The sequence below is a fragment of the Thamnophis sirtalis genome, unplaced genomic scaffold (genome assembly GCF_051295495.1).
Source record: "Thamnophis sirtalis isolate CommonGarterSnake01/CBP01778 unplaced genomic scaffold, rThaSir2_p1.2 scaffold_3, whole genome shotgun sequence".
Lineage (NCBI taxonomy): Eukaryota > Metazoa > Chordata > Lepidosauria > Squamata > Natricidae > Thamnophis > Thamnophis sirtalis.
Genome location: NW_028261383.1, coordinates 43963321 through 43986686, shown reverse-complemented (window position 1 = coordinate 43986686; position 23366 = coordinate 43963321). Strand labels below are relative to the sequence as shown.

General features: G+C 40.4%; 1 protein-coding gene across 2 annotated transcripts in view; it reads left to right on the top strand.

Annotated features, from left to right (window-relative positions):
- The window catches only part of ADAMTS9 (ADAM metallopeptidase with thrombospondin type 1 motif 9), a 168944-nt gene that overhangs the window by 13822 nt on the left and 131756 nt on the right, over positions 1-23366 (top strand). For both annotated transcript variants that reach the window (XM_087708823.1, XM_087708822.1), the window contains exons 4-8: positions 16275-16558; positions 18473-18556; positions 20445-20569; positions 21713-21753; positions 21866-21971. In XM_087708823.1, coding sequence (XP_087564949.1) covers positions 16275-16558; positions 18473-18556; positions 20445-20569; positions 21713-21753; positions 21866-21971 — 640 coding nt within the window. The remainder of the gene's footprint in view (positions 1-16274; positions 16559-18472; positions 18557-20444; positions 20570-21712; positions 21754-21865; positions 21972-23366) is intronic.

The window sequence follows — 23366 nt, the reverse complement described above, 5'->3', positions numbered from 1 at the left end:
GGTGAACAGGTGTATGGATGAGAGGATGCACAGGTGAATTGCAAGGATAGGTATGGAGAGGTATAAGCAGTGATGCTTTAGCTAGGTTCCTTTTCTTTTGCTTACCTCATGCCTTTAATTTCTTTGCTATTCTTCATTCCTTTACTGGAATAAATACGGATAACCTCAACTTAAAACCACAATTGAGCCCAAAATTTATGTTGCTAAGCGAAACAGTTGTTCAGTGAGTTTTGCCCCATTTTACAACCTTTTTTGTCACAGTGGTTAAATGAATCACTGCAGTTGATAAGTTAGTAACGTGTTTATTTAAGTAAATCTGGCTTCCCCATTGACTTTGCTTGTCAGAAGGTCCCAAAAGCTGATCCCATGACCCCAGGACATTGCAATTGTCATAAATAGGAACCAGTTGCCGAGTGTCGGAATTTACAATACAATACAATGCAATAGCAGAGTTGGAAGGGACCTTGGAGGTCTTCTAGTCCAACCCCCTGCCTAGGCAGGAAACCCTATACCGTTTCAGACAAATGGCTATCCAACATCTTCTTAAAGACTTCCAGTGTCGGGGCATTCACAATTTCTGGAGGCAAGCTGTTCCACTGATTAATTGTTCTAACTGTCAGGAAATTTCTCTTCAGTTCTAAGTTGCTTCTCTCCTTGATTAGTTTCCACCTATTGCTTCTTGTTCTACCCTCAGGTGCCTTGGAGAACAGTTTGACTCCCTCTTCTTTGTGGCAACCCCTGAGATATTGGAACACTGCTATCATGTCTCCCCTAGTCCTTCTTTTCATTAAACTAGACATACCCAGTTCCTGCAACTGTTCTTCATATGTTTTAGTCTCCAGTCCCCTAATCATCTTTGTTGCTCTTCCCTGCACTCTTTCTGGAGTCTCCACATCTTTTCTACATCGTGGCGACCAAAACTGAATGCAGGATTCCAAGTGTGGCCTTACCAAGGCATTATAAAGTGGTATTAATACTTCACGTGATCTTGATTCTATCCCTCTGTTTATGCAGCCTAGAACTGTGTTGGCTTTTTTGGCAGCTGCTGCACACTGCTGGCTCATATTTAAATGGTTGTCCACTAGGACGTCAAGATCCCTCTCACAGTTACTACTATTGAGCAAAGTACCTCCTATACTGTACCTGTGCATTTCATTTTTCTTGTCTAAATGTAGAACCTTACTCTTTTCACCATTGAATTTCATTTTATTAGATAGTGCCCAACGTTCAAGTTTGTCAAGATCCTTCTGTATCTTAAGCCTATCTTCTGGAGTGTTGACTATTCCTGCCAGCTTGGTATCATCTGCAAATTTGATGAGTTCCCCATTTATTCCCTCATCCAAATCATTGATGAAGACATTGAAGAGTACTGGGCCTAAAACAGAGCCTTGGAGTACTCCACTGCATACTTCCCTCCATGTAGATGAAGTTCCATTGAGGAGTACACGTTGAGTGCGGTTGGTCAGCCAGTTACGAATCCATCTGGTGGTGATGCTGTCTAACCCACATTCTTCTACTTTATCTAGTAGTAGGTTATAGTCTACCTTATCATATGCCTTATTGAAGTCCAAGTAAACTATATCGACGGCATTCCTCTGGTCCACTAATTTGTCACTTTGTCAAAGAATGCAATAAGATTAGTCTGGCATGATCTGTTTTTGACAAACCCATGTTGGCTTTTGGCTATTACTTTGTTTACTTCTAGGTGTTTGCTAATTCGTTGCTTGATTATCTTTTCCAGAATCTTCCCTGGTATTGAGGTCAGGCTGATAGGTCTTCCTGGATCTATTTTTTTTCCTTTTTTGAAGATGGGAACCACATCAGCTCTTTTCCAGTCCTCTGGTAGTTTCCTGGTGCTCCAGGATCTCTGAAAGATATAGTTCAGTGGTTCTGAGATCTCATCTGCCAGTTCCTTCAGAACCCTGGGGTCTAATCTGTCCGATCCTGGTGATTTCAACTCGTCTAGGGTAGACAAGTGCTCACTTACCATTTTCTTCCCTATTTCAATTTGTGTTGCTAATCTGGTTTTTGTGGTGCTGTTTTTGATAGGTTGGACTGTTTTATTCCTTTGTGTAAAGGCAGATGCAAAAAAATGAGTTAAATAGTTCTGCTTTCTCCCTGTTGCTTGTCACTTTTTTGCCACTTTCTCTCAGCAATGGACAATTGTTTCCTTAACATTTTTCTTGTTTTTAACATGTCAGAAGAAGCTTTTTTTGTTATTTTTTACTTTTGTGGCAAGCCTTTCTTCATTGTGAGCCTTAGCTTTCCTTAATTCATCTTTACAGGATTGGGCTATTTGCAGATATTCTGCCTTAGTTATGTCCCCCTCTTTTCACTTTTTATACTTATCTTTTTTGTCTTTCAATTTGTCAGAGAATTCATTATGCAGCCATGCTGGTTTCTTTTGGCAACCTCCTCTTTTATTTGGTCTATTTCTTTTAAATAATTTAAATCCTTTAAATCCTTCTAGCTATATGTTCCATTTGTGGGTTTCATCCCACCAAGTTTCTGTAAACCAAGTTTTTGAGTCCATTTTGATTGATCCTGTCTTTACTGTCTACATAACCTGTGTTATGCCTGACTGCACCTATTTTCTTGCCACTTGTATGATTCATACCCATGGTATGGCACTTACTATTAAATGCTTGGTTTTGCTTGACAGCAGGAGTGATAATCTTACCCGTACAAACATCTATGTTACATGAACTGATATTCCTATGAGTTTTAGATTGCTGGGGACAGAAATGTTCTGTATCAATTAATTCTCTGTCCCCGCTGTTCAATTTAAATGTTTATCCAGAAAATCTGTGAATTTTGATCCCATGAGGTTGCTGCAACTGTCATAAGTGTGGAAAACGGTCGTAAGTCACTTTTTTCAGTACCGTGGTAACTAAACGAACTGTTGTAAGTTGAGGACTACCTGTATTTGTTAACCTAAGAGAGAAATGTTCAGATCAAGACAGATCTAGAATGTACTGTGTGAAGATTCCAAAGTCAGGTCAGGTACGGGGAAACTGAAAGATAATTGTTTTTAAAATGAAAGGGAACATAATTTATATCAATCCCCATTTCTTTTAAACTAAGAAAGAACATCTTACCTGATGAATTTCCCATGACTCACATATAATTTTTGGCGCTATTTCAAAGTCATATTTCCACCCATTAGAGCAGAGCCTGCTTCCTTCCTGCCTCCCCACTTTCCTCTTATCTCCCCTTTAGCTTAATAGAACACTTCCTGTTTCCAGGTCAAGTCCTTAGAGGGTCTAGGTGTGTCACATGGCAGATGGGAAAAATGGGTGAAAGGAACATAGAGAGAACAGATGGGAAACACACGGCATATCTTGCCTGCATCACATCAGGATGTGAGTGATCTCTTGCCTTCAGGTTCATATCAATCAAAGGGATGTGTGTGTCTCAATTATGCATCAGAGAAGTAGCCTGTTGTGAGAACTTCATTTGGTCACAGAGCTTTCCATTGATCACAGGATTTCAGCCCACAAGATTAAATCTCTCTATATAAAAGCCAACTACCACTCACTCATCACGAAATCTCCAAAATGGTAAAGCCTACAAACTTGAAATTTAGCACGTATGTTCCTCTTGGCTTCTGGGGGCTTGCTAAGAAAGGATTTTTCAAAATGACCATCACATCATCAGTATTCCTTATACAGTATTATATTAACACGTGTCGATGCTAAGGAATTACACGTTCTACTCCCCCTCCCCCTCGCTAGACTGGGCCAGCGTGTGACCCATCTGGCCTGCGGACTCTACCTGTCAATTTATCAAACCCAGTTTCATAGAGAAGTACTGGTATCCAGCTGGCAGCATATATTGAAGGCAATGCAACTTACAAGTGCAGGGGAATTTGCCCTCAGTTGAAAGGACAGTCAGTTTTAGCCTTAATTATCCCACATAGCTCTCTGGTGTTAGCCAAGTTCAGACAGTATCCTTTGCCACCCCAGTCTGGAGAAATTGGGCATTGGCTGTAGGTGCTTCTGGCAGCAAAATGTATCTTTTGTGATTGAACTACTGTTGTTGGAATTTAAATCTTGTTTTGACTGTAATAGATCAATCTGAATTGCCAACTACAGAAGATGCAGTTGATGTTTCTGTTCTTTTTAAGTTTGTTGTGCCTGCAGCCTTGGAGCTTGTCAACAATAAATATTGCACACTGGTAGTTCTGATGTGTTAAGATCTGGTTGCAACAGCACAGAACTGAATGTAGCTACCAGTAGAGTTTTCTAGTCATAAGCTCAGATCAGTGCCAATTGTGATTCTTTATGCCAGCATCCCTGTTGAGTGGGTCTTTCAGATCTGAGCTTCAAATAACTCTGATCTAAACATTTCCAGTTATTGTAGGGAGGGGAAATGAAGGGGACAGCCAGGAGAAGGAAGGGATTGGGAACTTAAAAATAACTTTAATAAAGAAAGGAAATTTCTCATAGCAGATTTTAGGAGCTGAGTCTTTCCTGAGTTTTTGAGGTAGGATACCGAGAGAGGAATTAAGATTTGCTTCATGATAAAGAAAGGGAGAATAGTTAAAAGGTCAAGAATTAGATTTTTATTGCTAGAGATAGAGTGATATCAAGTCCTAGCACTATGAAACACAGGATGTTCATTTCACATCCTCTTATAGTCTAGTTTAATAGTTCCTCACATATTTTTCTACAGGATATACCAGAAGATGGCTTCAATCAATCACGCTTAAAGGAAACTCTTTGAATTCACGGGTCAGGTTACCCTAGATAACAGGTTCCATTGAATTCTGTGGTTTTGCTCTAAACCTGATTTCTCCATGGACCTTTTTCATTATTTGCAAAATTAGTACTAGTGGAATTTATTTTTTTAATCTATCAAATTGGCTGTTAGAGTATATCTCTGCCTTTTGAGTTCTGTTGTCATGATTTTATTGCTTCCCAGAATAACAAGACATCCAAATGAGTTACTACTGAGTTAGATTTATGACCATCACAGCCAGTGGTGGGTTTCAATTTATTTTACTACCAGTTTGCTCGTGCGCACACACTCGTGTAATGCTTCTGTGCATACGCAGAAGCATCTGGGCAGGTGGGTGGAGCCTCCTGTGGCAGCCACTCTCGGTTTGCCCGATCACATCTTACAATCACGATATGCAGGCTCCATTACTGTTGTATGTCGAGGACTACTTGTACCAGTTTTGGGACTTAGCTTCTTCAGGCTGTGGTTGAATAGAGAATGGTTTGGGCAACATTCATAGAATATAAATGTATCAGAACATTGGAATGTTACCTGGGGAATTCTGGGAATTGAGTCCACACATTTTAAAGGTCTCAAGGTTGGGAATCACCATTCTATCTGCGAGACCGTCTTCTGCCACATACCTCCCAACGGCTGATAAGATCGCACAGGGTGGGCCTTCTCCAGGTGCTGTCAGCCAGACAATGTCGGCTGGCGGCTCCCCAGTGGAGGGCCTTCTCTGTAGCCGCTCCGACCCTATGGAATGAACTACCCCCAGAGAACCGGACCCTACTCACTCTCATTGCCTTCCGAAAGGCTATCAAAACCTGGGTATTCTGCAGGCCTGGGGCTGTTGACCTCATGACCGAGGTCCAGCCCCGATTAGACTGGGTGCATGATGTGGTTTTTTAATCTGTTTTCCTCCGTTTTTTTAACTCTTCACTTTTTAAAAATTTATTTCTGTAAGCCGCCCGGAGTCCTTCGGGATTGGGCTGCCTATAAATTTATTAAATCAGATCAAATCAAATCTAGATGGTCAGGTGGCTAGGATCAAATATGTTAAAGCATGTGATTTGTTTAGTTGTGGCTTTTGTTAGCATGTTTATTTGTTTGTGGCTTGTAGTATAATATGGTTCAATCATCAGAGAAGGGCTCATGTAGGTATCGTCTTTGTTTCTGTGGAATCTTAAAGATCTGCTTGCAATGCAATTATTTCAGAAGCATGGAAGCACTTCCACATTGAAAGGATTAGCCAGTGATGTCACCCAGGGGATGCCCAGTTGGAGTTCCTTTCACATCCCCTGGCTAGAGCTGGAGCAAAGGATGGCAGCTCATCCCGTTCCATGACAATACTCAGGGTCTTGAACATGGGTTTGCTAACTTCCAACCCAGCTTCCTAACCACGCGACCCTTTGTGGTCCTAAAGATCTGGTTTTGGTTATACACTAGTGTAGAAATTGTATCACTTCCTTTTCCCTGAGACATGATCATGTCCCTGATCTTTTGTGGGAGACTGGTTTAGGAATGCTCCACATCCTGTAAGTTCTACAACCTGTGCACAACAACAGGACTTTGCATTGTCAAGCAGCTGACTAAGAAATAGCAAAATCATGTCTGTATTGTTTTTAATTAAATATTCTTATTTTTAAGGATGAGCTGGTGTTTTCCAAACGGAATTCCAATCCAGCTTATTACATTAACCAGTAGCCAATTCTAGGAGTGGAAGTAATAGGAGAGTATAGGGAGAAGGGTTTGTAAGGATGGTCTGTAAGTATTTCTCTTTTTTAAAATATATTTTTATTTTATACACATAAGCACATCAACAGAAACAAACACATAACTTAAAAACAACATAGGAACAATAAATTCCATCGTATATCATACCGCAGTTCCGAATCGGTTTCTTTGCAGTTAGTATTTTCCCTACTATACATTTCTATCTTGCGTTCATAATCTCCTTGTTTGTTATCCATTTTTATGTACAATTCTTTATTTATTTATACTTAGCTACTTATGACCAAATATTATTCACCTATATTATTCTTTATATTTTTACTGTCATTTATTCTCTTACATACAGTTATAGATATACATTCACATAGTTATTCTTTTTCTTTGCCATTCTTACATTATTATTATTCCATTTAAGAGGTTATAAAGTATAGTTTGGAATGCTTTGTTTACCATCCTTCACCCCTGCTATGACACCACCTTGTTTTCTCTTTCTTTTCTTTTTTCCCTCCCTCCCTTCTCTACTTCCTTCCTTCCTCCTCTCCATCCCCTTCTTCCTTCCCAAGTCTGTAAGTATTTCTAATAGAACTTCAAAAAATTAATAAGCAAAAGTGGTGTAATCATACCCTTTTTTCTGCTTTATAATATTTTATAATTCCATTATTAGTAACTTTCATGCGCACAGCCTAATGGCACATTGGTAAGAAAATTAGGGGATAATAAACTGTACAAGGGGATGATAGAATTGCAGATTCTACCTCAACTTACAGCAGCTTATTTAGAGACCATTCAAAGTTACAACAGCACTGAAAAAAGTGACTTATGACCATTTTTCACCTTGTGACCATTTCAGCATCCCCATGATCACGTGATCAAAATTCGGACACTTGGCAACTGGTTCATATTTATGACAGTTGCATTTTCCAGGGGTCACACCCTCACCTTTTGCAACCTTCTGACAAGCAAAGTCAATGGGGAGGCCAGATTCACTTAACAGCCGTGTTGCTAACTTAACGGCTGTAGTGAGTCACTTAAGAACTATGGCAAGGTTGTAAAATGGGCCAAAAATTCCCTTAACTGTCTCACTTAGCAACAGAAATTCTGGGCTCAATTGTGGTCGTACGTCTCTATAAATCAGTGAATGGTTGGATTTTACTTTAATATATTTCTGTAAAACTAGGAATGCAATTCCTATATACAGGAATAAGTTGCATTGTGCATAGGAGGCTTATCTCCAATTAAACATGGGTTAGATCACACAATTGCAGTTTCCTTCAATTTTCTACCACTAGATTTATTTCTCCCTACCTGTGAGCCTGTGCACAGTCTTTCTTTCCTTCTCCCTACGCATTGCATTCAGGAGGTGTCCTTTTTAATGACCTGTTTCTGGTCCTTTCTTCTTCAGCTTCCTGAATGATTTTCAACTTGGGGTTTGGCCTTTCCTTGCTTGGCTTCCTTTGTTTTTGTTCTTGGTTTCACCTTTATATTTTTTTCAAACGTGTCATGCCAGGGGCCTCCTCTTCCCTGCACAACGTTTTCCTGTTGACCTTTCTTTGGTCTTCGGGGGCGGTTAGGGAGAGCCGTGTCTGCTTTGGTCTCTGCAGCGACTGATAAGGTGATTTCTCATATATTGGGAACAAGGTCGAAAGCTGAGCCACGGTATGCTTGGTGTGGCTGCCTGCACGCCTCGGCCCTTTGCTGAGGCTGGGGATTCCTGATCGAGGTGAAATGTTCACCCGAGGCCCAGAGCTCTAGTGACCCCACATTACTCATCTCATCTGTGAGTAGGAAAGCGATCAGATTTCCCTTTTCTTGAGAAGAGCCAAAAGGGGATTACAATCAGGGGAGAAAAGGCCTTCCGCCGATTCCTGCCATGGTAGTGGAGTTGTTCTTAGCCAGTTTCTGGGGCCCTACAGGGGACCTGACGCCAACATCTTTCTTCCCCTTTCAACAGTGACTGGTCAGGTGAAGTGTGGGTGACAGAAGTGTTAAAGGCTTTTGTCTGAGGTCCTTTGTCCCCTCGCTTCAATGCACACAACTCTTTGAAGCTTAAACGCATGAAGAAATCACCTCGTACTTGATCTCTCTCTCTCTCCCTCTCTCCCTCTCCTACGTGAAGTATAAATCAGACTCTTATATACTTGCATCAGATGTGGTTTGACTAATTTAGATCTATATACACAGAGAGAGGCTGACAGCTCACTTATGCACATTGCTTTCTTTCTAAAAGGTAAACAGCATGCAGGATTGTGATAAACAATACAGAAACAAAGCTAAATTGAATGTCAATCCATGGGCAAGAGCAGGGTGGGCAATCTTTTATAGACAGGAGTTTTGCAGTTCCTGTGGGCAGTCCCTGAGCTTAAGGCAGCCATTACTCCCTTTCCTTACTCCTTGCCATAGATTGTGCCTCCTATATACTTGGAAGTCTTTCTTTTTCTCCATACCATGGCAGCAGCATGTTGTCTGGGTCACAATTGTTTGGGGAAAGCGCCCATTTGCAAAATTGCTAGCCTGTTTACATTTCACTTTCACAACTCGTTGCAGCCTTTCAATGGAATCGAGAATTTAAATGCTTCCCTATACATTTTTTACGATCCACTTGTTCGCTCACAGCTTCCCAATATAGAAAGCTTCCAGACTGTTGCTTTGTTTGTCAAATCAACAAACAAAGGCATACAGTATATGAAAATTGTGAGGGAGAGGATACTGCACGCGGCCAATTTGTTTCATTTGTGCTTGAGTGTTGGAGTGGCAGCCTCATGTCACTTCTAAACTGAATGGTGTGTGTGTGTGTGTGTTTGTGTGTGTGTGTGTATGTGTGTGTGTATGTGTGTTTCTCATCTGTGGACCAACTGGACTAGAAGATAAGCAGCAATTGCAAGATTAACAGAAATGAAGAATATTGTGGAGTGATTTCAAATGGCTTTTTGAGAGATTGAAGTGTGTGGAAGTTTCTGCAGCAATAATATTGAGATCTGTTGCCAGCTTTGCACTCTCAGTTTTGGAGGTCGTGTTGGGAATGAATAGTCCTTGGTTCTCAGAAACTGTGCATTAAGCAATAGAAATGGGAGACTCTGTGAGTGACCCCATTAAGTCTGAGTTGAAATACATTAGCAGAATGAGCAGAAGTTGAATTACCTTAGCCTGCATTACAGTATTGTATTATCTACCTGGAGTTTTGGGGAAGGCTGGAGGCAAGGTGAGGTAATAGCAATATGGAATAAGTTTCCACTATCTTTAATGTTAGCAGCTTTCATTAGCTGTAATCAAAAGGACCTTTGAAATAATGAAAAATGTCTATAATGGAAGCATTTAGAGATAAGCTGAAATGAATAGACATCTTTGTTGGTATGGATGTTTTAGGACTAGTTCTACCAGAAGTGAAGTAAGAGTTGGATTTCATGGTGGCATAACCTCTCAGTCAATCAATAACATAATGTAGAATAGTCTATAAACAAAGAGGATCTCACATCATCTGTTTTTCACAACTTTTATGATTATATGGATGTGATGATTCTGGACAATTTGAGTCAAGATTGAATTGGCACATGCTTAACTTGCTTAATAACGTGGCACGACAAAACCGCGCTACGCAAAATAGCGAAGATTGAATCGCGTCGCTAAAGCCACGACGTCATCACCGCGCGTCATCACCACCGCGACAACAGCGCAGCGACAGAAGGGCGTTCTACATGCTTCGTTCTTTGCCTCCAAAGGTAGCCCTCCTCCTCCAGCTGACAGCGGCAGCGGGCACGGGGCAAAGCGGGCTGCCCAGCAGCAGCAGCCCGCGGGAAGGGTCCAGCACAGCCGCAGGGGGCAGCAGGAAGCCTGCGGGGGGCCCGAGCGGGGCCGCCGACACCAGTGGCGGAGGAGGACCCGGCGGCGGCGGCGACTCTCTTCTTCCTCAACAACATCTCCTTGGACGGGCGGCCACCGCCGCCGGGCAAGCCCGCTTTGCTGGCCCCGGGAGAGCCTCAGCCACCACCACCGCCCGCCCTGCCTCTTCCTCCGGGGGAGGCGACGGCGGCGGAGGCCGCCTGTCCAAGGAGATGTTGTTGAGGAAGAAGAGGGTGGCCTGCCTCCGCAGGACAAGCCCGCTTCGCTGGCCCCAGGAGAGCTGGAGGAGGAGGGCTACCTTTGGAGGCAAAGAACAAAGCATGTAGAACGCCCTTCTGTCACCGCGCTGTTGTCGCGGTGGTAGGGTCGTTTTTTTCTTAGCACTTCGGACGCCGCGGATTTGCCTCAGCACTTATGTCAGCGCGGATAAGGGCATCGCGGTTTTGTGGTGGAACCGCTTAATAATAAGCATATGCTATTGTTCCTACATCTCAGACTTAAAAAATAAAATTACAGGTAGTCTTTGATTTACAACTATTCATTTAGTGACCATATGAAGTTAAACCAGTACTGGAAAATGTCCAGTACTGGAAAATGTGACTTATGACCGTTTTCACACTTAGAACCCTTGCAGTGATGTGATCAAAATTCAGGCGTTTGGGAACTTGGGTGTATTTATAAATTGCATTGTTCTGGGTCCTGTAATCAACATTTCTAAACTTCCTATTTGGCTTCCATCAAGCAAAGTCAATGAGGAAGCCAAATCCACATAACGATTGTGTGATTCACTTAAAAATTGTAGTGATTTGCTTAACAACAAGGCAAAAAGGTTGTAAAATGGAGCAGAACCTTGCTTAGCAATGGAAATTTTGGGCTCAATTATGGTCATAAGTCAAGGACTACCAAAAATAAGATAGGGCCTTATTTTCCTTTGACCCCCGAAATAAGTGCTTGGCCTTATTTTGGGGGAGCTCTTATTATTTTTGAGGTGCAGGAGGCCCCTTAACCTTGGCGCTCGGCCCACAGATCAGCTGATCCAGAGTGGGCCGGAAGTTCTGTCTTTGTTTCTGGCACACTCTTGCCAGCCCTAGCATCTCTGGGCATGCTGCTCTTTTTGTGGCTACCACTAAAAGAAGGGGTGTGGTAGCTAGGGTTTGTGGTAGCGGCCTCCGCAAGTCCATTCTGCGTGGATGACAGGTGCATGTGGGGCACATGTGACATGTTCCCCCTTCCCCCCAGGAAATGGCGGGGACCGGCTACACATGTGTTTAAATATTTTAGGAGAGGGCTTATTTTAGTGTATGAGCTCAAAAGACCAATTGGGCTTATTATCCGTGGAGGTCTTATTTTCAGGGAAACAGGGTACCTGTATCTATGGCTGGTAAAGAAAAACCCTTCAGGAACTGATTCTGAATGTATTCTCTCTGCCTTGGGCACCTGCCTTCCATGAGAACATGGAGTTGCTAAACAGTGTCATAGGACAAATAAAGGAGAATGGATGATCCTTCTCAAAGAGCTGATTGAAAATGTGAGATTTTTATTTTCCCCAGTCACTAGATTTTCTCCTGTCAAAGTTTTCTTCCTTAAGAAAGCATGGATTAGAAACAATAAGAAAAGATTTGGAAAGCTCAGTAATTGTATATGGCTAGTTATTTTCCCTTTAGAAGGGCTGAATGTTGATACATAGAATGCAGGGTTTTTTTCCCCTGAAACGGAGATAAAATTACCAGTGCATCTGTCCAAATTGGGAAGTTGAGTGTCTCTCCCATGTGAGATTTGGTGGGAGGTAGGACATAGATTATGGAATAGTTTACTCCCAGGGAACTGGTAACACCCTCCCTGGGGGTATTTAAACTAGCAGTAAAGACAGAATTACTTTATAAAATATTTAATGTATAGCCTTACTGAGATACGGATTTTAAAGGAGATTTGATTACATTATGGTTTTAATTGTTTGAATGGTTCTATGAATAACCTGTAAACCATCAGGAGGCCATATAGATTGTCAGTGTATAAATATTGCAAGTCAATCAATCAATCACATAGTAGAGGAGAAGGAAGTTTTTCCTGTTTTTTTTAACTCTCACTTTTCTCTCTGCTGTCCTGGCCTCTCCTATCAAGTTAAATTCACACAGCGCATACTGTACTAGTAACCCTAAACCTGGGTTAACAACATGCACTTTGTGTAACAGTATAATAACCCAGTTTAGAAGACCATGGGAGATGAAATTGTGGCAGTTGCTTTAATCAAGGAATTATACATAGTGCAATCATGCATAGTATAATGTTTTCCAAGATACTATGAGGAAAACTCAAGGTATTTGGATTAAATACCATAATTGACAGCCAACATCTATGAGAATTAGCTATGGTAATGAAGAAACTGAATCTGTGCTTTCCCCTATCTTTGTCAATAAGTTTTCCTTTGTCTGTAAGTTTTCCTTCCAAAATAACCAGCTCTGGTGTCTTTTCCATATTCTTTGGTATATTTCCATTTATCCACTTAGCCAGACCTTATTATATGTTAATCCAGACCTTTTAAAACACAGAATTTGCAAGGAATTCATTTTTTCCCCTCTTATAGCCCTTCAATAGGACTTTCCCGAATTCATTTCCAACTATAAGTGACCAGCAGAATAATAAAATTGGAAGGAATCTTAGAGGTCTTCTAGTCCAACCCCCTGCTCAAGCAGAAAACTGTACTATTTCACACAAATGATTGTCCAGTCTCTTCTTAAACACCTCCAGTGTTGGAGTACCCACAGTTTCTGGAGGGAAGTCGTTCCACTGGTTAATTGCTCCCACTGTGAGGAAATTTCTCCTCAGTTCTAGGTTGCTTCTCTCCTTGATTAGTTTCCATCCATTGCTTCGTATCCTACCTTTAGGTGCTTTGGAGAATAGTTTGACTCCCTCTTCTTTGTGGCAGCCCCTGAGATATTGGAACACTGCTATCATGTACCCCCTCGTCCCTTTTTTCATATTAGACATATCCATTTCCTGCAGCTGTTCTTCATATGTTTTAGCCTCTAGTTCCCTAATCATCTTTGTTGCACTTCTTTGCACTCTTTCTAGAGTCTCCATATCTTTTTTTATATCGTGGTGACCAAAACTGGATGCATTAGTCCAAGTGTGGTCTTTTAGAGAGGTATTAACATTTCATGTGATCTTAATGCTATCCCTCTATTAATGCAGCCTAGGACTGCGTTGGCTTTTTTTTTTTTTTTGGCAGCTGCTGCACACTGCTGGCTCAGATTTGTGCTTCTAATTCAAAGTCCTTTCAATCAAAGATGCTGCTTCCTCCTCCATCAGCAGAACAATGTGTGGGACATTTCCACTGTTCTCTAGATCAGGGGTGTCCGATGTTGGCAAGTTTAAGGCTTGTGGACTTGAAATCCACAGGTTTTAAAGTTGCCAATGTTGGACACCCCTGCTTAGATCCAATTAGATCCAAGATGCTTCTAGTTAAGAACAGACTCTGCACTTTGCTTTTCGAATAAAGATTCATAACAGGCCTGTTTTAGGATCTGCATTAAACAAGAACCATACAGATTACTCCAGGCATGTTCATGACTTTGTATGCAAGTCTTGTAATCCAGTTTATTGCTGCCACATCCCCAGTGTACTGAGACACAGCGAAGGTACATTTTTTACAGTTCTAAATAAAGGCAATATCATGTGAGATTCAGCCAGTAAGAAAATCCCCATCATTTTCCATCTACACTATGTGCACTTGCCAGAGGGAACATTAGTTAACAAACAATCAGCTTGTGCAAGCCTTTTGAAATAACTAATTCCCTCCTTATTGTATTTAGCCTTGAGGTGACTGAGTCAAGATTACTATAGAAATTCTCCCTACACCGACTTGGAACCAAGTTTACACTTATTTTCTTGTTTGGTAATAGAAAATGATAGTTTCTGAAGCACTAGTTAAATGTGGAAGTGAAAGAGTCAGAGGTACTAAGAATTTGTGATTTTCCTCTCATAAGAGTTTAGCACATTGGTGGGTTTCAAAAATTTTTACAGCCTCTTCTGTAGGTGTGGCCTGCTTTGTGGGAGTGGCTTGCCGGCCATGTGACTGGGTGGGCATGGCCAACTTGTAAAATGTGGTGAAACTCACTTAACAACGCTCTCGCTTAGCAAACAAAATGTTGGCTCAGAAACTCTGGCATTTGAAGCACACAAGTCTTAAAGCTGTCAAGTTACAAGACACTTACACCCCTAACCCTTTAGAAAAAAAACCCAGGGGTGTTCAAACTTGACAGCTTTAAGACTTGTGGACTTCAATTCCCAGAATTCCTCCTCCAGTCATGTTGGCTCAGGAACTCTGGCATTGAAGTGTGTAAGTCTTAAAGCTTCCAAGTTACAAGACCCTTGCACCCCTAACCCTTTAGAAACCCCCCCCAGGGGTGTTCAAACTTGACAGCTTTAAGACTTGTGGACTTCAACTCCCAGAATTCCTCCTCTCGCTCTTCATCTTGATGATGTGCAGACGGGCGGGGGGAGGGAGCTGGAACCGGTTCTAAATGGCACTGTAGATTTGTGGAACCTCTTCCATAGAAGAGGTTAGAACTGGCAGGAACCCACCCCTGGTTTAGCACCTTGGCAACTTGAAATGTGTAGACTTCAACTCCCAGAATTCCCCAGCCAGCTTGAGTTGAATCTAACACATTTTAAAGTTGCCAAGGTTGAGAGACATTGATTTAGCATAGCAACTCATATGGATACAGGGATTACGGATATGTGATTTGCCATATAGCATGGGTATCTTATGTTTTTAAAGATTTCTAGACCTGGTGTTGTATTGTTTGAACTATGTGCCCAACTTTATTATTACCTATGTATCTCTGTATTTGTTATGATATAAGTAATATTCTGTTTACTGATGCTGAAATTTTTTAAAAAGCTGGGCAGATTATCTTCTGTTAAATCATTTATTAAGAAATAAGCTTTGATCTACACTGTGGAAACCAATGGAAAATAACCCCACAAAATTAATGATAGAGTGTCATTGGAAACTATTAGTGAATAGAAATTTCCTTTGAATGAATAGTTCTCTTAAATGACATGGTTGCTAATTTTATTTGACATTCAAGACTGAGAGTTATAAAATAGATACAGAGGTATACATTCAGATTTCCCCCCCTTCAACATATGACTCTGAGTGTTTCTCAACTTTGACAACTTCTAAGATATGTGGACTTCACATAATTCCCCAGCCAGCATTCCCTTTCTTTGGTAGCTGGGGAATTTTGGGAATTGAAGCCCATACATCCTAAAGTTGCCATGGTCAAGAAACACTGGTCTTGAATCAATTCAATTATTTAAAAGTTGAACAGTAGCTATTTATATTACTATAACTTAAGTGTTTATAAAATATCCCAAAGATGCTTTTTCAAAAGGCAACTAGACTTTACCCCCCCTTGAAGACGATTTGCTTCTCGTCCAAGAAGCTTCTTCAGTTCTGACTGTCTATAGAATAGTAGTATAATTTTGAAAGGTGAATGGTTTGGTAATTGCATTATTATTATATTGAATAGTTCATTTATATGTTTCCATTTAACATTTTCCCTGGTTTTGTCGCTTTCCTATCCTTTTTTAGCCAGTTTAGTTTACATTTTCTTTTTGAGCATATACTTTATGATATAACAGTTTAGGTTTTGTCTGAAGTAGATTGACATAAATTTGTTATCAATTCTAATTAACATGCAATATTTTTTAAGGGAATTTAACTGTGGTGCACCATGACTTCTTTTAAAAACTGTAGATTTTGACAGCCAATACATGCATTTTGGTTCATAAACACATTTGGAAAAGGTGTCAAACATGCTCTACTTTTTTCATTTCTTTACTTTAATGCCTGCTTTTAAGCATGGTGTTTCGTTTATTGTACTAAGAACAAGTAAAGTTTAGATTGGGTTTTGTGGTGTGTTACCAAGGTATCTTATGGAGGATGCTTACTACTTTATTTTCTTTTAAAACTGCAGGGCATGCCAAAAATCACAGAAACCCTAAAAGACAAAACAGGGCAAAGCAGTGGCCCCCCAATAGCATATTCTCTGACGTAGAGGCTTTGAAACTTAACTTAGGGCAATTTCCTGCATCCAGTAAAAACAACACTGGCAACATAAGGAAAAAAAGTAGCCCACGAAGAATCAAAAGATTTCTCTCCTATCCTCGATATGTGGAAGTTATGGTGGTGGCAGACAGTCGAATGGCTTCATACCATGGGACTAATCTTCAGCACTACATTTTGACATTAATGTCTATAGTAAGTATTAAAATTTATTTATTTTACTTAATTATTTACCGTATGTATATCCCACCATTAGTACTTTTATAAGTTACTCAAGGCAGCAAATATACCTAATACTCCTTCCTCCTCCTATTTTCCCCACAACAACAGTCCTATGAGATGGGTTGGGCTGACAGAGTTTGCCCAAGCTCATCCCATTAGATTTCATGGCTAAGATGGAAGTAGAATTTATGGTCTCTCTGTTTCTAGCCCAGTGCCTTAATCGATAGATCAAACTGGCTTTCTCTATATTGCTGTGCATCTCCAATGTGCTCTGAAATGTTATACTTGTGCACTAACCAAACTGAGTGGGTGACCTATGTTAGTCTTTTTCCTTCTATTGGCCTCTAAATGTAGAACATTATTACCCACGGTGGAATGGTTCTTTGGTGTCGAACATGACAACCCACAATGGAATGGTTCTTCAGTGTAGAACATGACTACCCATGGTGGAAGGGTTCTTGGGTATAAAATATGACTACCCACAGTGGAATGGTTTGGAACAGTGGTGGGTTTCTACCATTTCGGGCCGGTTCAGCTGAACGGGAAGTGGTTTGGCGGCCTGGGTCACTGGAACCGGCAGTTACCCAAGCCTGCCATACGCCCGAACCAGTTTTCAGGATGGTGCCATAGATGCTACCCTCTTGGTTTTTTGCTTCTGCGCAGAGCAATTTATATTGCACAGTGCATGCGTGCACGGTGCAGCCACAAGCAAACCAGCAGTAGTGACTGCCAGAACCCACCCCTGGTTTGGAAGTCTCCTGATTTGGAATTCTGATTTGGAATCATGATCTGATAGGTCAAAGGGAGCCTCCCAAGATACAGCCAATTCTCTTTGTAAAAGGTGCTTACCAAACATAGAACTCACGTCAAGAAAATGACTGTGCAATTGTAAATATGCTAAAAACTCCTGGATTTTTCCATTGCACTCTGTGGGCAGTTCTTCTGGGGGAGTCCTGAAAGCAGCATTCAGCTTGAGTCCAGAAATCCCCACTCCAAACAATGACATTACTTGCTGAAATAGTTCATTATTTCTATGTCCAAACCATTCTGTAAGATCCTGGAAGCTGCATATCTTTACATTCAGGACTTTTGTTTACAAATGTATATAGTCTTGCACATTGAGGTAAGTCTTGGTATTTGAAAACAGCCTATTTTTGTGTGGTCTCTGTTTGTTCCCAGACTTATAATTACTAAATCGCCTAAGCATATTTTTTCCCGGAGAACAGTGATTTCTGAAAGAAACAAAGCAAAACAAAACAAAAACCCCACAAATAAAAAAACAACCCCAAAATAAAAAACCCTTTTTTATTTTTTTTCTCCTTGTAGAATAAATTTGGAATGTTATATAAACAAAGAACATTTTTCCCCCTATGTTCTCTTTTAAATCTGCTCTATGCTTCTTAAGCCACTCTTTTTGCTAGATTCCTCATTTCAACTTTAGATTTCCTTTTGGCTTTAAAGTAGAGTTATCATGGCTTTTGCTTCCTGACCACCAAGAAGGTGCTTTATACTTTATGACTGTAAAAGCTGCGTTTCCAACACCTGTATGACTGTCAAAGGGAGGATATATAAATAATACGAGTTAAGGAAGATAATACCAGTCTGGAAAGGGAAGATTGTCAGTCAGTCTGGTAGCCCAGGGCTGTTTTCCATCTGTGCTTGCTTACTGAAAGGAAAAAAAAAAAGTTATATCCAGTTCCAATCTTGGTTGCCTGCTGCTTTATGGTGCAGCATTTCCTTCTGTGTAACATTCACTTTTTGCTTCCTTGTATATTTGTTAATACAAGAAAAGCGGCATCATTTTCAAAAGAAGGATGGGGGGAAGCTGTCAGTTCTTTCCTTGCTTGTATGCTAATTAACATTTTTAAAAATTTATCTTTTACGCAGGTAGCATCTATATACAAAGACCCAAGCATTGGGAATTTAATTAATATTGTTATTGTGAAATTAGCCATCATACATAATGAACAGGTAATTGCTTTTGAGAATACTCCCTTTCTTTTGTGTATCTGCTTGTTATTTTTCCAAAAATGCCTTCTTAATTATTCCTTCAAGGAGATGCTATACAACATGTCATGCCTGACAATTCACTGTGTTTCAAACTGCTGAAACCTGACTGGTAGAGGCAGGTAGTTTAAATATATCTCAGTCACCAGGCCTATATATTTTAGCTTGCATTAAGACCAAAAATCATTAGTCACTATGTGTCTCGGTTGTATACATACACATATACATACCTACAAACAGATATAGGGGTGTATAGATAGAAAGATTGATACTGTAGATAGATAGATAGATAGATGATAGATGATAGATAGATAGATAGATAGATAGATAGATAGATAGATGATAGATGATAGATAGATAGATAGATAGATAGATACAGAGACAGACAGACAGACAGACAGACAGACAAGGTAGGTAGATAGGTAGGTAGGTAGGTAGGTAGGTAGATGTAGGCAGAGATAGAGATAAAGGTAAATGTTCCCCTTGCACATATGTGCTAGTCATTCCCGACTCTAGGGGGTAGTGCTCATCTCCATTTCAAAACTAAAGAGCCAGCGCTGTCCGAAGACATCTCCATGGTCATGTGGCCGGCATGACTAAACACCAAAGGTGCATGGAGAGCTGTTACCTTCCCTATTTTTCTACTTGCATTTTTACATGCTTTCGAACTGCTAGGTTGGCAGAAGGAGATAGAGATGTATAAATAAAATGAAGAAAGATGATGGGGGAAGGCTAAGATAGCAAATTGTTTTTGTTGTTGTGGGAGGGGTGACATGCAAGCAGGATCAAGTTACACATTTTCTGATTTGAGGGATCCTTGGTACTCTCTGAGCTTGATTGTTTTCTTGCAGACATTTCATTATCCAAACTAGGCTACATCATCAATGCTAATAAGGATATTTTCCGATTTTTGACATGTACTCCCAGGCCAAAAGATTCACCACCATTGATGTACAGTGAGCCAGATCAAATCAAGTTTATTTATTAGATTAATTACATCACTCCCCTGTCCTCTAGTCTTTAGATCAGGATTTCTCAATCTTAGCAACTTTAAATTGTGATTCCCAGAATTCCCCAGCCATCATGGGAGTTGAATCCCAAACTGCTTAAAATTGCTAAGGTTGAGAATGGATTGCATTTCTCTACTTTCTCCGACAGCCATTCTAGAAGCTTGGAGGCATCTAATGGAGAGTGATTGGTTAAAAAGTCACTAATGTGTTTTTATGGCTAATAGTCTGCTCTCTCTAATCCTAGTTCAACGCTTTCACTAGCACAGCATCCTGGGACTCAGTTAAAAAGCTAACATCTATGTTTTCACAATATGCTAACTTCAGTTGATTTTAACTTGGGCTGTTTTGTTTTTGTGGGTCAGCACCTTGTATTAATGCAGGCAATTTAATTAGTTTGATTCAGTGCGTTGCGAGAAGCCAGAAAATAGGTTAATTTGGCAATCAAATAAAGTGGGTTGTGTGAGCCCATCTAATATGTAATTTAGCACTCAGTTTTTCTTTTTGTAGGAAAGACTTTATGGGAGAGGAAACACGCAGAGCTATTTTTCTGATGGTTTCTAGTACGGCTGATAATTACTAAAGCTGATTGTGAATCTTGTTCATATTACTTTGCGATTTTATGACCATCCTTTTCACATTTTACTGTTTATTGAGTTTATATATTTTTTTCTGAGGCATATTTGGGGCAGAAAAATGGTACATAGGTATTTTATTATCCGAATGAGATGCCTTTTAATAAAATTGGAAAAGTTGATTCCAGTTTACTTCTGGCGCAAGGAGGGAGGACATCTAAGGAGGGTAGAAAAAGATATAATCATTCTTTTTGTACCTTTTATGTTTAGGATGGCCCAGCCATATCTTACAATGCTCAGACAACACTAAAAAACTTTTGCCAATGGCAGCAAACTCAGAACCAGCTCAGTGAAGAACATCCAGATAAACATGATACTGCTGTATTGGTGACAAGGTATGTCGTGAGGAGCTTTCAGCTCATGCTGAAATAATCATGTGATTGTTTTTTCCCTGCCATTCAATCATATCTGGTTCTCGGAGACTGTCTAGACAAGTTGATGTAGTTTACCTGGCAATATTTTTCGTTGTGGTTTGCCATTGCAAGGGCTGAGAGGAAGGGACTGGGCAAAGGTCTCTCAGCTGCCTTCGTGCCCAACACAAGATTAGAACTTCCAGTCTCCCAGTTTCTAACCTACTGCTTTAACCACTACACATGTTGGCTCTCAAACTTGGTTCCCACAGATTGGTACCACCCAAATAGGTTCCCAGAATCCTCAGCCATGGGGCATGCCTGCTGGGAAATATGGAAAATATAGTCCTAACACACGTAGACAGTACTAAGTTGCAGAAAACTGACTTGATCTATAACAGCAAAAATATCAAATGATTCTAGTTAAAAGCGTAAGGGACAATCTGGTTGTAACCGGATCAATTTAGCAATACATTATGAACAGCCTATGGAGAATCTTTCTAGCTACCTCCGTGGGCTGAATTTTGGCAAAAAAAATACAAGATATTGTAACCTCTATAGCAGAAATATACCTTTCTTTTTTAAAGAGGTGGAGAAGGACAGTGGCATATTACCCATTAAGCTGACTAAGCACACGCTTAGGGCACCAGGCCCAAAGGGCGCACCACAAAGTTGAGAAAGAAAGAAAAAACAATGAAGATTTGTACAGTATGTACAAAGGAGAGGCACCAAAATTTGTCAGTGCTTAGGGCACCAGTGAGCTTTAATCCACCACTGGGGAAGGACCATGCACTTGTGATTTATAACAAGCTGATCATCACATCCCAAAACTTGGCTGTGGCCAGGACAAAAATAATAGTATTTAAATGCATGCAGTTGAATGTTAATGTTAATTTACATTTCGGATCATATATATTACTCCATATTACTCCATATGTAATTTACATGTATTATTCTAACACTTTTTTTTATAAAAATGGAGTTCATTCTTGTTTTTGAGCCTGCTGTTGTTACTGGTATGAAAAAAAATATTGAAAATTAACATTTGGCAGGAAGAATAGGTTTATTGTATTGCAAATGATGACTTGCACGGAGATTAAAGGAATTAAAAGTGTGTTTTGCTTTCAGGCAGGATATTTGTAGAGCTCATGACAAATGTGATACTTTAGGTAAGCTTAATCTCCTTTTTTTAACTCTTTAAGATGATAACATTTTTGACAGCATGTTGTGTGTCTTTATAACAAGTTCTTTTTTATTTTTATTTTTTTTTAAATTTCCCAGGTTTGGCTGAATTGGGTACCGTCTGTGATCCATACCGAAGTTGTTCGATTAGTGAAGACAGTGGACTAAGTACTGCTTTTACAATTGCACATGAACTTGGCCATGTGTATGTGCTGTCATTTTATATCAACTTTAAAAACAGCAGTATACAATATTGGGTAATATTTTTTAAAAGCCTGTACAGATAGTCCTCAACCTATGACCACAATGGAGCCCGAACATTTCTGTTGCTAAGCAAGACTCTTAGCTGCTGTCACCAGCAGCCACCAGCTGCCCCATTTTACGACCTTTCTTGCCACAGTTGTTAAGTTGAATCACCGCAGTTGTTCAGTTAGTAACACGGCTGTTAAGTGAATCTGGCCTCCCCATTGACTTTGCTTCTCCGGAGGCCACGAAAGGTGATCACATGGACACAGCACTCGGCAGCTGTCATAAATATAAGTCAGCTGTTAAGCATCCAAATTTTGACCAGATGCTGTAACAGTCATAAGTGTGAAAAACATTCATAGGTCAGTGCCGTTGTAACTTTGCATGGTCATTAAATGAATTGGTATAAGCCAAGGCTCCCTATAGAATGATATATTAAACAGGGTTGATTTGGGGCAGGGAGAAGATCATGCATTTTTAGATGAAGAAAATCAAGGGATTAGGACCTTGTCTTCTAAGTTTGAATTTACAAAATTGCTTTCCTGCTTCTGCCTTTCCTATGCAGCCTTCCGTGCCTTTGTCCTTTAAAAAACTGATGAGGATCTTGGGAATGAAGCTATAGATTAGTGATGACGAACCTTTTTGTAAAGGCATGCCAAAATTGTGGAAACAAACTTCTGGTTGGCCCGTTGGGTCTGTTTTTAGCCCTCTCCAGGCTCTGGAGGCTTTCCTGAAGCCTGGGGAGGGCGAAACCGACCTCCCCCAGCCCTCCGGAAGGCCGAAAAGCAGCTGGAACTGATGGCTCGCATGCCAGAGGTTCGCCATCACAGCTATAGGTGGAGGGAGATCAGATGGAAATGTCTTCTCATGTGAACTGAGTTGCGTTTAAGATCCAAGCCATTATTTTCTTTTTCATCATTTGAAACTGAGATACATTATACACATTAAATAATTTTTGCCTTAAAAACACGAATTGTAAACAGAATTGTTCCTGTCCAGAAAGTGGAAGGTAGAATCTTCCGCTTTCCCGTCTTTCATTGTCTGAAGATGATCTTTCTATAGGTTTTGTCACAGCTGCTCTTGAATTTTTATCCTGCCATTCACAAAAAGATGGCAGCCGTTTTTCAAAAACCACAATTTATAAAGGTTTTACCAGTAACCTGCTTTTACTTCTGGTTTCTGGCAAAATATGTTCCATGGTGAACATTAACTCTAGCATTTGCTTTATGACCGGCCCGTTTGCTTTACAACTGCCATGTTTCCATAACAACTACCACAAAAAAGGTAGTAAAATCAGGTTGATCAAATGATGACCTTACTGTACAACTGTAATGTCCAGGCTTAATTATGGTCA